Below are 13,658 nucleotides of genomic sequence, written 5' to 3'. Positions count from 1 at the left end.
GCGGGGAGCTGCGGCCACCGGGGCGACGTGGGAGGGGCGGTGGCCACGTGGCTGCCATGGCAACCGGCCCGGCCCCCGGGAGGCGGGAGCGGCGGCGGCGCCGGGGCTGCCATGGCCGGGACGCTGCTGGCGCTGCTGGCCCTGCTCGGCGGCTCCCAGGTGCGCGGCGGCCGCCCGGGGCTTCGTGCCAGGGCCTGCGGTTCGGGTGGGCAGCGGGGAGGGCGCGGCGGGGCCCCCGGGCGCGGGTTCCGGCGGGGCGGGGGTGCGGGCGGCGCCCGGGACCCGCCCGCTCCCGGTGCCTCCCGCGCCGCTTGTGCCTTGTGGGTTCCGGGCCGGGACTGCCGCACTCGGCGGCTTCGCAGCCCCGCCGAGGTGGTGCCGGCGTGGGGCGGCCCCTTCCAGGCTGCGCCCCAGCGAGGGGAAGGATGGAGCTTATGGGTGACTGACTTCCCGCTCGATACTGGCAGGTGTTCCTCTTGCTCCATTGCTCGCGGTTTTCCTTCGTGATAGCCCGGCCTGTGTGTCCGCAGCTCGGTGCTATCCGTGTGTCCGCTGGTCCCGGCGGGGCAGGAGCAGAAGTGTCAGTGGCCCTGGGCCTTCAGGGTCTCCCGTCACTTCTTAGCTCTGTGCTGAGTGCTCTGTCTCAATGCTCAGCTTCCCCTTTTCTGCTGGAAAAATAGAACAAGGAGGTGGAAGATATTTTTTTCCGTTATTGTTTAAAATGTATACATTGACCCGAGTCTGTTCCTGGCATTTTACGCTTCTTCATTTCCAAGGTGCAGTTTTCATTCTTGACCTGTATTATTTACTTTTTCTTATTTTCACGTCTTGAAGTGGCTGCTGAATCTGGTGCATTTGGAACCTTCTGTACTATTTTCCTCGTATTGGAAAGTGATTTACAGATATTACAGCAACTCTGGTGTAAGAAATTTCAGGGTGTGTGTTTTGCGTTCTAATTCCAGAGTTCCCCAGTTCAAAGGACCTTCAGATTGTTGAAGCTTTCCCACTTGCAGCCCAAAGCCCTGGCTGCAAGCCTGCTTCTGTTTATCTGCCTTGTTAATTTAAATTGAGTAAATGAATCTATGATGCTTCAGCACACAGTTACTTTCAGCTGCTGTTTCTTTTGATCCCACCCTCATGGAATTTCACTACTATATATTTATTTTGTATTCTCAGGTTTTGAAAGCAAAGTACTTCTCTCCTTGGAAGGGAGAGCAACAGATGTACAAGCTGGACATAGGCTGGCCTAAAACTCCAGAACACTTCACTGGCCAAACATTTTGTGTTGCTGTTGACTCTCTCCACGGTTTGGTCTATGTAGGACAAGTGAGTGGGAATACTGTAGTTCTCTCTGTGTTGTTTTTGTTAAAGTGTCTGGTTAAAATTTTGATATGTATGTGTATATTTGTTTACATACATTTATATATGTATATATATATGAATAATTATTGTATCAAACTCAGAGAAAATATAAACAGAAATGTCTCTGCTATATCTGTTTTTGAAAACAGTTCTGGCACAACATTTGTTTGTGGGGTTTTTTTTGAAGCATTCCATTTCAGTGAATGCATGATCCAACTTAACTGAGTTACAGCATCTTGTTCCCTCAGCTGTAAGATAAAATGTGATTCTGGGACAACTGAATCTTCCATTCTTTGAGGCCTTGTCCCATGAAATCAAAACCACAGAGCTCTTTCAACCAGATAGAGTAATTTGGGTTAAATTATTTCCCCTGCCCAGGTCCATATGTGAGTATCTCTAGCCGTGGATAAGACATTCTCTCCACGGGATGTGGTGGGAATGTCGTGTAAAGCACAGTATGAGTACTTGAGTGCCATGCAGCTAATAAGCACTGTTGCAGTTTCTCATGCCCATTATATTGGGCACACTTTTCAGCAGGAACACAAAATCACAGATCAAGCTGAAGACCAGGATAGCTGCAGGCACTTGGCTGCTCTGAAAGCTGAACTCTGTGTGGTATAAAGGTCAAAGTCTAGACTGACTGGAAGGTTTCTCATGCTGAATTTACACCCGTATCTCTTTTTCCTTTTCTAGCTGGAAAAAGAGTTCCAGCAGACAGTCATGTCAGGAGATTCTTTCAATTCATGAAACATTGCAAAAACTTCACAAAGAGGAATTTTAAACTGTAAGATTACTTACTTAATATGTTTACCTTAGAACTTTTTTTACCTTTTCAGCGAGGAGATAATGTGCCAAAGGTACTTGTATTCTCAGAAGAAGGCTATTTTCTTCACTCCTGGAATGATACAGTTGAAATGCCTCATGGTATCTTTGTTTGGAACACTGCAACAGGAAGTTCAGTGTGGATCACAGATGTTGGAACAGGTATGCATCGTGGTGATATGAGAAATATTCAGTGGGGAAGAAAATGTAGTATTGCTTTAAACAACTCATTTAAGTCTGTCAGCAATTCTGAGATAGACATTTTGTGCTTTACTTGCCATGAACAAACTTCTCAGGTGCTGCACAAAATAGTCTGAAGTTTCATGAGTTGTGCTGTGTGTCTGCTTACAGCTGCTGAGCTTGGTCAGCACTCCTCCCTACCACCCAGAAGTATCTGGGAAAAAATCCTGATAGACATAAGTTTAGCCTTGCTAGACCTAGGTTTAGAGATCCTAATACAGTGGATAAATAGTGTCATAGCCTGTGGATTTACTAACCCATTGTCATAACTTCATTATAGAATTTTGTACGTTAGATGTATTAATATCACTTTTGAGTATCAGATTTTCAATCTTTACCGTCAGTTTTAATACTTACATTTTGTTTTGTTAAGATGCTTTTGCACTTTCTTTTTTCCTTGATTCAGGGAAATATGGACACACAGTGAAACAGTATAGCCCTTCGGGTAAACTTATGCAGGTCTTGGGCACACCTGGTAATGCTGGTTCGAGTTTGATTCCCCTGCAATTTGATCAGCCAGCAGATATCTTTGTGGAGGAAACTGGAGAAATCTATGTCGTTGATGGAGACGGAGGAATGAACAACAGGTTGCTCAAACTATCAGATGGTATGGAAAAAGGAACTCTTGCAGTAGTTGACCACTGAAAACTGGACTTTAAATAACATGGCTTGGGAATATTTTTAGGCAAGTACTAGGCAGAACTGTCATTTAACTTTAGCTTGAAGATCTTATTGAATCAGAACCTGTTTTACTGCTTGCTACTTCAGGAGAAATCTCCTAGTCATTCATGAGAAAAGGCTGAGAGAGTGACTTTGTTCAGTGTCTCCAAGAAAGAAAGCTAAGGGGGATTCTTATTGCTGTCTTAAGTCAGTAAAAGGAGGCTATAGAGAAGACAGAGGCATGTATTTTTTGAGATATACAGTGAAGAATGAGGAACACAGAGCAAAAGATTAAAGAGGGTTGAATTGCAGTTTGATTTTTGTGAGAAAACATCCTAGAGTAAGGATGGTCAGACAGTGAATGACAGGGTGGTCCAAAGATGGTTTGCACCCTCCATTCCTGTAGATGCTTAAAAGCTGATGAATTATGGGCAACTTGATCTAACTTGAGAGTTGGCTTTTTTATCAAGGCTAGTCCTGCTTTGAGGTGCAGGTTGGACCAGGCAGTATCTGGAGGACTTCTATACTTAAATTGTTCTGTGATTCTAATTAGCTCACTCATACTCCTCAGTTAGGGCAGCAACTAAAGAGTCTGCACATGTCTGCAGCTGGAATAAGTGGAGGAGCTACTGTTTCTCCATTTTCCTATCAAAAAGCAGGTACTTTCCTAATACCTAGTTTGCAAAACGGTAAATTGTTAAAAGTGAAAACTTCCAGGTAACAAGTGTTAAAAATCAGTTTAGGAAATAAATGAATAGCATAATCAGCAAACTTCTTTTTTTTCCTTTTTGTATTTTTTTAAATTCAGTTTAACGGAACCTTGGATTATGGCTTTTGTGTATTACTGACTACATTTTTGTAACCATAATAATGAAACCACTAATAACAATCCAGTAGTCACTGTAGTATTCATGTTTCCTCTCAGATTTATGTATTGGAGTACTGTGTTTAAACAGTTTAGAAATCTCACCTTTTATAAATTACCCAAAGAAACTTTGCAAGAAGTTGACTTAAAAACTGTTTTATTTGTTGTTTTCTCACTGTGATTTTTTAAACTTTTATGTTTCATGGTGCTCACTGTTCAGACTACAAAGAGATATGGCTGACTGGAACAAATGGGAGTGGCATTGGTCAGTTCAAGATTCCTCACAGTGTAACAGTGGATGCTTTTGGACGGGTAAAGAATTAGGACATTTTTTAATTTAATCTTTCAACTGACTTGTTTATATGTATTTGAACAAAACAAAACATGTATCTTTTTTGTTTAAACTGTTGTGATCTTTGTCACTTCATGTGGTTACATTTCTCGGTGTGATAGTCCTGAGCTGAAGTTTCATAGCGTAGGTTCTATGGAAGCAGCTGACTCCAATGCTGACACCAGGATCCTGCCACTTACACTGTCAATGTCATGCAACAACAGAGTGTTCCTCCTGCAGTTTGTAACAGGTTGCCATTGTGAGACTACAGGAGAAGTGTGTTCTGTAGTAAATAAAAGCACTTCTCTTTCTTCATGTAGAAGCAGCAGCCTGCTCGGTCCATCCTGACCTTGTTAAGCAGCTCTTCTGCCATGGGAAAGTGCATACCAAAGGATCAAGTCCAGCCATAAATATCTGTGCTTCGATGTAAAACCCAAAAAACTGGGCTGTGAATGTGTGGGATGAATGATAAGAGCTAGGAACATTGGCTCTGCTCTTTTTGGTTTTTCGTGGTTACTTTCTCTCTCATGCTGGCTGGCTGTGTAGTTGATCCTAAAACTTGTTTATAGAAGAAACATATGAATACTCAAGTGTGTTTATCAAAGACAATCCCGCTAGATGACAAAGTGGAGGTCCATTATCCTCAGTCACTATACTTCAAAGGGTTTTAATTTCATATTTTGAAATTCCAAATAAGCTTTAGGTGATATGAGGCTCTAGTCAGGTTGTGGACATCACTCTCTTTTACATGCAGCTCAAGGCATTCCAGGAATCTGCTTCTGCCAGGCATTAATTGCAGTGTGGCTTTTGGTCTTCCACTGCTAGAGAGGAATTATGCACTCACTTCTTAATCTGTTTCAAGGAAAATAAGATTGCTTCACTAAAACACCACTGGTTGTAGCTAATTCTGCTGATGCTGTCTGAATCAGAATTGTGTATAAAAATCAATTCTCTGCCAAAACTGGCAGAGAAAAAACAGGACGAGCGTGGTCATTTTATGCTGCAGGGTAACCGTGAGTTTATTCATTCAAAAACAGTGACTGGGATGAGCTATGATTTTACTGCCAACGTAGTGGTGATCATCAGTTTAGGCTGAGAATTAATTGTTCATTCATAAGAAATCTAAGAGCATGCTTTAATAGTGCTTCATTTAAAAACAATGATGAAAGATCTAAGATTATGTTTATTGCTCCCTTTTAGGTGATACCCCAGAAAAGTCATGAAGTTTACTTACCAGACTGATGACTTGTCAACAGCTAAAACTTCAATGATTGTTGTACAAAAAATGCCTTCACTGGAACTGTCTAGTGGTATTGTTAGCTTGCAGTGTTTGTGAGCCCAGTTAACACAGGCTGCGAAGGAGACAAAACTGGTTAGACAAAACCAGCTAAACACGCTCTAAGTGTTTAAATGGCTAAATATTTGTAGTAGTATTAGGCATGTCAGGAGTGTTTGCAGATCATGATCATTAAATGAGACTGCCATTGGAAAAAAAATACAGGTGACAGACCTCTAGACAGATCTTCAGAATTTAATAGGTGGAAATATGTCTTCATTGTGGGGATAAAAATCCTACCAAATAGGTCATATAGCCACAACAAAAAAGAAGAGAAGGCACTTATTTCTCTGTTAAAGTAGTATAAAATAATTTGTGTATGTTAACTGTAGGTCAGATTTGGTTTATATCTGGCAGTCAGATCTGTTGGTTTAGTTTTGAATGGGAAGGTATGCATTCTTCCAGGGTGCAGTCTTCCATTTTTAGTACAGGGAACTTTGCTCTTATAAGAAACAAATGCATTTAATTTGTTCTCTTTGTTAACGGCCATGATTTTTCTTTTTGATAGGTATGGGTTGCAGACAGAGACAACAAGAGAATCCAAGTTTTTGATAAAGTCACGGGAGAATGGCTTGGGTCTTGGAATGGCTGTTTTTCAGAAGATGGACCCTATTCTGTCAGGTATTGTTGAACAGTTCTAGAAGCACACAATTACATAAGTACGGCATACTTTTACTGGTGAATTAAAATGTTGACATTTAATGCCTGCTGACAAGGAGTTAACCAGTGAAATAAGGTGCTGGGTGTCCTAACATATGTGAAGATCTGCACAGTTGCATCTTAACAGGGAAATCTTGGCTTTATAGCAAGCCATGTAGATTTGATTGCAGGATGAGGAGCTTCACTTTAAAGCTGTTATGTTATTAACCTTACTATGTTCCAGCTTTTACAGGAAGAAAGATTTTGTTGATCAAGTTTTCTGTAGCATAATATGTCTCTGTGAGCAGCCATACGAAGAGCAAGGCTTACAACTTAATTCCCAATGTTACATTGCATTTTGTCAGTCATAGCCTTCAGAACTGTGATTGTTAAAGAGGTTTTGTTTGTGATAAAATGAGATGTCATATGGAGTTCAAAAATATGTTTATCTTTCCCAGGTTTACTGCCGATTACAAATACCTGATTGTAGCTCAGCTGAATATCAACCGGTTGGCAATCTTGGCAGCACCTCCGGTCGGCTCCATTGGGGACTGTGCCATAGTCCACAGGATCCAGCTGGCTGATGAAACCAAACCACACCTTGTGGATGTAGACATGAGGAGTGGAGCAGTCTATGTTGCAGAGATTGGAGCCCAGCAAGTACAAAAATATGTACCCTTAAGCTGATGGTTTCCCACAACTGCTATGGCACAAGCTGTGTGACATTTAAGACCTATGACCACATTTCCTTGAGTTCTTTATGGATTGTGTTTCCTTAGACAAGCACAGAACTGCACAGGTGCTCCCAGAACTGTAGAACTAAGACTCTGTCCTAGCTGTTCTGGAGAAATTCTTGGTGTTGAGCTGTTACTTGTTTAAGTAACGATATGGTGGCTTTGAGTTTTGTTCCAATTGTAAAATGATAAGCATTTTAATTTTATTATATAAAACTTTACAAACACAACTGTTCATCTTAAATGTATAGAGTCAACTTGGGGCTCTGCTTAGCCTGTGTTGTTAAATGGTTAGAAATGTCTGAAAGAAGTTTTATAAATTATTTCCTGAGAGAAGAGCATTTAATTTCAATGTTTCTTCACTTTGTTTTCTGAATGGCTGTGCTGATACTGTCCAACAGAGACTATAAGGATGTGTCACAATGTTAAATTAGATGCTGCTGGATATTGGTGTCAGTACTGGCCTTAGGTGGTTAATGACATAAGTATTGAAATCTGTTTTCAGCTCTAGCTAAAGCCATAAAGTCTGTAATAAGCTTGAGCTAAATTGATATTAGACACTTCAAACTAAATTAAAAGTATCTGCACAGCAGCCAAGTACTGATTCTTAACTAAATTAGTTCTTAACCTTATTTGATTTATATCAGCATGAGTTTTCAGTTCCATAAGATTTCATAGTGGAACATATTGAGGTTCAAGTCGTGTAAGTTCCTCAAGGAAAACAAATTGCAATTTGCTAGGAAAGTCTTAATCAGCAGTAGGGACTGGGAGACATACGATTTTCTTCTGATTTAATTGAAGCTCTGTCAGTTAACAGCAAAGCATCTGTTTTAATTTATTTCCAGAACTCAGGCTTCATCAACTTCATTAATGTGTTAGAGTTAAGTTTCTTACACTATATTGTAGCAGATGTCTCTAAGCTCTGTCCTAAAAAATCCTGCCTCTCCATTCCCAGAACAAAGTGGTTCTCCTTTCTTTACAAGATTTTAAGTTCACTTTATAGCATAGAGGGAACCAGGTATGGGAAAAATGGGATGGGGAAGATGGCATGGCAGAAATGAGACCATGGATAACTGATTGCCATGGTAAAACTGGATCCACATGCTGTATTTCCTAGCTCTTGGAAAAATATGAAAGCATTTTTGCGGTTTCCGCATGTTTATTCTACTGTGTGGATTATTTTAATGCTAATTACCAGCTAAGAGAGGTCATTTTTTTCTACTTCCTTAGAAAGGGAATATGGGAAATGGAATTGTACTGATAGGAAATACGACTTCAATGAATGTTGTCAAAAGCAAATGCTACTTAATTTGGTAGGTTTCAACCTATGATCACAAACTTGTGAGTCAGCAGATGGAAAAGCTGTTCAGAAAAGTCAGATTCATACTTTCTCCAAAAGTCACTCAGCTGTGGAGCCTGACTGCCTGATTTCAGCACTATTTGATATTAATGCACTAAATGTGAAAGTTTTGTTGTTGGCTACATCCACAACAATAAGACCAGATCCCACCTGGGGCTGGGGCTGCCCTCACTCAAGCCTTAGAAGCAGAACTTCAAGGTTATATACTAGCAAATATGGTCCATCACTCGTGTGGTCTTGAATGGGAGCTAGTGAGCAATATTTATTTGCTGAAAAAGTAGCAGTACTTTCTCTAGACCTATGTGAATATGTCCACACAGTGTGTTGTGTGGCTTTTCTAACTAGTTTTTGACTAGCTCAGGGATCTCTGCTCTGTGTGCAATTTAGCTATTTCTTGTCTACACAAGGTGGGTTTATTTTATAAAATTTTACTATAAAATCATGAATTGAGCATATCTTGGTGTTTAGGGGGTCCAGGCATACCCATCTTACTTCACTACATCCTCTCCTTATTTATTTTTCCTTCGTCACATTCATTTGAAAATAGAACTCCAAGCTCTCTGGGAACATGATTTTGTGTTCAGTAAAGCAATGTAGTGCACTTTTGGATGTTGACAAATAACTTAATTGTACAAGTTTCTGCTTGCTGCATGGATCTGCTCTCAGCTCTTTTCTATGAGCTTTTGCCTCCAAGAAATGGGAAGCATCCATCCAGTTTTGTGTGGCTTTACTGAAATAGGCCAATGTGCCAAAATGTGCCTTGCCGCTAGGTATTTGGGTATCTGTGATGGCAGGGGACAAGGGATGCTTATTATTAATAATTATGAGATGCTTAGACTCTATTTTATCTCTGTGTCTATGACCAGACTGAGAAAATGATTTTGTGCACTAACTTGCTAATTCTCTGAATGTTTTCTTATGTGTCACCTTGAAATTGATTTCTGAAGAAATGCATAGCAGGAGAACTTGATAAAATAAATTGAGAGTTTTGCATTATTAAACTCTTGGGTGTTTTATTTCTGTACTAATATAAATAAATTCCATTGTAATGGATTACTCTTCTAAATACAGGGCCTTCAGCACTTAAATAAGGTATTTAATAATTTCTGATACCAACATTTAAATGTAATCTAAAATTACATGTTATCTTTATACATCACTATTTCTGTGGCCAATCTCTTTTGCATTCTAATTTATGTATCAACACAGAGACGTAAATATCTCTCATATGTTTCCTTCTGAGTAATTAGTAAAATGGAATGATGAGTTACATAAGTGCCAAGTTAAAAAAAAATTAAACTGTATACCCTTATGATGCGAATAAATAGGGAAATTAAAAAGTAACTAACAAAACACTTCTTATACCAAATCAGGTTGTATTTTCAGAAAAGATTTACTGAGCAGTCTGTCTAGTTTTTAGAAGACCAAGAAGGATTCTCTATGGATTAGAAATACTTGCACAAGAAATAAAGTAACATACTGCAGTGTTAACTAGATAAGAGAGAAACCTAAGGTGATTGCAAAAAATTTTCCAGAAATCTAATTTTAGGTAATCAGTGCCAGCTTTTAGGTGTGAACAGTAATCACTGGAGTATTCAACTAATGGAAATAAAAATACCCTCTATTTTAATGTCTCCAGTTTTTCAGGCCTTTTTTTTTGATAAGTACCCAGGTTGTTAACTGGTTGTGTTTCCAGGAAATGAAGACCAGATCACATAGTCCTCTCTCTGCACAGAACCATAGAATGATTTGGGCTGGAAAAGACCTTCAAGGTCATGTGGTTCTAACCCTCTGCCATAGGCAGGGAACTTTGCACTACATCAGGGTGCTCAGATCATCCAACCACAGCTTGAGCACTTCCAGAGATGGGGTATCCACAACTTCATTGGGGAACCTGTGACAGTGCCCCATTATTCAGGATTGTTTTGTGATGCTCAACAGCCTTTTTTTGTGTGTGTGTTCTCAGTCAGAAATTTATTAACAATATTTAGCCAAAACAGAAAAAGCCTGAGTCAGGTTTGTGCTATGCAAGACCAGGTCAGTGAGGCTGAGCACCTCAATAAAAGCTGAAGGGGAGGGTACAAAAGTATGTTCATTGCTGGGAGTTCACTGTCTCTGTGGTAAGTTCTCCGCCTTACAGAGGTTATTAACCTTTTTGAAGCATTCAGTAGTCACTTATCTCAGTTAGCACTTACTTTCTTAACAATTTGTATCCCGAGAAGCCTTCTCAGGTGATCCATCAGCCAGATCCATCAGGCACAAGTGTGTTTGCAGTCACTCGAATTGCCTGTACCCAACGCGAGAGGGCACCAAACCCCTGCTGATGCTTGGGGGGCTCTGTGTGGGGACAGACCTACAGCTGGTGCTTCCTGAACGTTTTCAGTAAGCCAACAAAGATAATGAATTGCTCCAGACTTCCTTTCTCTTTTCAAAATAGACTGCTTTAAGCATAAGCTGATCATAGAATCATGGTAATTTTGCCCCATTATTACTGGATTTATGTCCATCTTTTATTTCCATGGTTTTCCTATGGGAAAAAAAATCAGTAATTAAGTGTCCAGAGGCAACTGGATATTGTGAATTGATTCTTGTAGTCCTTACATCCTTGGTTTCAATTGAATTAATAGTGATACGTTGCTTTGGAAACATAGTTATTTATAACAGTATAACTGTTAACTGTATAACTGCAGCAGAATAATTATACCACAAGAGTGATGCCAGTATGTTTCCCTACAGAGGTGACTCTGAGATTAGAGTTAAACTTACTTTATCTCATTCACCAATTTTATTCTACCTCTCCTTTCTCAGCCTTTGTTTAAAAAAAATCTTGCTCAGTTTTGTATTGCTATTTTATTCCACTCCTTTGGGAGATTGTGTCTGCAAAAATTGTATTTTCCAGTAGTTGCCATAAAAATGGTTAGAACACAGGCTTTTCTTCAGGTAAATGATTCAATATAGTTGAATCATTCAGTCTTTCAGTGTTCATAAAACATTAAATTCGTGTTGCTTATATGAAATTTTAAAGTAGGAGGATATGAACTGATGCACACAGGATGATTTGTTACTGCATTAAAGTCAAGGTAACATTGATACGAATGAGATATTGAATAGACATTCTTTATCATAGTATCACATGTTTCAAGTCTGAGGAAAACGCATGTAATTGTGCAACTGGATCTGCAAAACAGAGGTGAATAATACTGCCCAGTTACAGCAGGAATAAGCCTGGTGATTCAGTTTCAGCTGTGGAGGGATCTCTTACAAACAAATTAAGACTTGAGAAATCTCTTTAATCTCTTGAAGAGTCTGTATACTTAAATTCTTCCTAGCAGTCAATAAACATTATGAAGAGGAGGCTTTATATTTAATCTGGATTAATTTGTCTTCAACACCCTGTGTTCTGTTTCTAGGTAGCTAAGAGATTTAATATGGCGGTTTTTTTGGTTTTTTCTTATTACTCATGGAGTCATTTACAGATGATGACTGAGTCATCTCTTCCTCTGCTCCTTATCTAAACCGTATAGATTGGAAAACTTGACTTGCAATGGCAAACTGATAAGGCTTTAATTTCAAAATGGTTTTGTAGCACTTTTTAATAAAAACAAACAAATGCAGAAGAATGTTTACTGTGCTACAGGAAGTCTGGATATTAGATTGCCAGCACTAAACCTATCTGTGTGCTGTACAGGAGTAATGCTATCCCCCACACAATTTGATGAGGCTGAATTTATTCCTGCTACTAACTCTCAGTACAATACTGTCTCTGACAGTTGTCAGAGAGTTTGGGTGACTACATGGTCAAGGTGTAAAGGTGTAAGAATAGACCAGAATGGATACAGAGTTTATTATCACTCTTTGCTGTTGAAGTGCTTAGCAAAATTTTCATGCTGCTAACATTTTTGACAGAGTCTTAATCAGAAGGTCTGGCTGAATTTAAGTGTCAGTAAATGTCTAATTGAAACAATCTGATAAGTTACTAGCAGGTGGTCAGTTCATTACAGTCATTAAGTATTTTTAGGAGATTTCTGAAATAGTAATTGTGCTTAGAACTGCATTAGTATCACAGGAGAGAAAAAATGGCAAATATGGTTCAAAGAAAGAAAAAATCCACCACACACACAAACAAACAACAACAACAACAAAAAAATCCCCACCACACTTGTGTGTGAGATTTCTGCGGAGGTTCAAAAGAATTGATGGCTGTACCTTGCCAATTGACATAAACCATAATGGAAGAGTACTCTATTGGATATATAACCATGAAATTTATTATAAGTCTTTGGAAGAATCTCTAAGCATGTATGTCAGGATGATCTGGCTAATAAAGTTTGCTTAAATCTTAAAAGGGCTTTTAGCAACGTCTCATGCCAAGTGTCCAATTGTGTGAAATGAAAAAGAAGGGCTAATTGTGGAAGACTAATTAAAATATTATAAATGAAGTTAAATACTGGTTCTGTGCTGGTCAATGTATTGATAAATGTTCTGGAAATTAATTTGGAGAGCCAGGGACAGAATTTACTAACAACACTAAGCAACTCAGGCTTGAGAGTAAAGACAAAAGCTGCAAAGAGTTGCACAATATCATGAGATTGAATGGGCAATAAAATAGCAAAAGAAATATAACACTGATAAATATAAAATCAGGTACAATTAGTAAAAAGAAGTCCAATTTTATACACTGTGATAGCATTAATATATACTGCCATTCAGGAAATTATTCCAGCTCATAAAAGATGATTATATTAAAATATCAGCTTCCAAACTCAGCAGCAGTCAGGAAACAAAGAGAATGTGAACAGGACTAGGAAAGTACCAGCTGATCAAACAGAAAGCTTTGCAATGCAATATGTGAATTCCTAGTGCATGCTCATTGGGAACAGTACAGGCAATTCTGCCTCTTCTTCCCCCTTCTAACCTCAGGAAAGCTAAAGCAGACATAAAAATAGAGCAGGGGAAGAAAAGTCTTAAAAAAAAAATCCATGACTATATGCAGCTGCTGTGTGGAGTGTTTTCAGCATTTCATCACAAAGGTCTCTGCATGAGTGTGCCTTTCCCTATAGCTGCTGCTGTGAACTGGTTTGGCTTCAGAGCTCGGTGAGGATGTACAGACAGCTGACATGCCACGGTGGGGTGGAGGATACAGATGGGCAGGGACACGTGGTGTCTGTTATGCAGGAGAGGTTAGGTTGAAAGGAAGATAAGACTTTGCAAATATCTAAGCTTTTAGTGGTGAAGGTAATTCATGAATCAGACATACAGTCACAAAGTCAGTTACTTTGTCTTACTGAAAATCAGAAGTTTCAGCAAAG

The 13,658-nt window shown here is 39.4% G+C and overlaps 1 protein-coding gene across 2 annotated transcripts; it reads left to right on the top strand.

Moving 5' to 3' along the window:
• The first annotated feature begins 5 nt into the window (after positions 1–5).
• NHLRC3 (NHL repeat containing 3) lies at positions 6–9,350 on the top strand. 2 transcript variants are annotated; one of them, XM_064408937.1, is made up of 7 exons: positions 6–159; positions 1,177–1,326; positions 2,199–2,346; positions 2,831–3,031; positions 4,170–4,261; positions 6,125–6,237; positions 6,714–9,350. In XM_064408937.1, exons 1-7 carry the CDS (start codon positions 112–114, stop codon positions 6,940–6,942), a joined length of 981 nt encoding a protein of 326 aa, XP_064265007.1. In that variant the 5' UTR covers positions 6–111; the 3' UTR covers positions 6,943–9,350. The 2 variants fall into 2 exon arrangements, with proteins under 2 accessions (XP_064265007.1, XP_064265008.1); XM_064408938.1 differs by lacking the exon at positions 6–159 and adding an exon at positions 639–776.
• The last annotated feature ends 4,308 nt before the right edge of the window (positions 9,351–13,658 follow it).

Source organism: Passer domesticus, chromosome 2, assembly GCF_036417665.1.
Source record: "Passer domesticus isolate bPasDom1 chromosome 2, bPasDom1.hap1, whole genome shotgun sequence".
In the NCBI taxonomy this organism is placed as follows: Eukaryota; Metazoa; Chordata; class Aves; order Passeriformes; family Passeridae; genus Passer; species Passer domesticus.
The sequence above is the reverse complement of the archived record's forward strand: the minus strand, read 5'-3'. Positions and strand labels throughout refer to the sequence as shown.

Coding starts and splice junctions, on each gene's coding strand:
- NHLRC3 (XM_064408937.1), top strand. CDS start 112: ATGGCCGGGACGCTGCTGGCGCTGCTGGCCCTGCTCGGCGGCTCCCAG. Junction 2,347..2,830: donor GATCACAGATGTTGGAACAG/GTATGCATCGTG, acceptor TCCTTGATTCAG/GGAAATATGGACACACAGTG. Junction 6,238..6,713: donor GATGGACCCTATTCTGTCAG/GTATTGTTGAAC, acceptor TATCTTTCCCAG/GTTTACTGCCGATTACAAAT.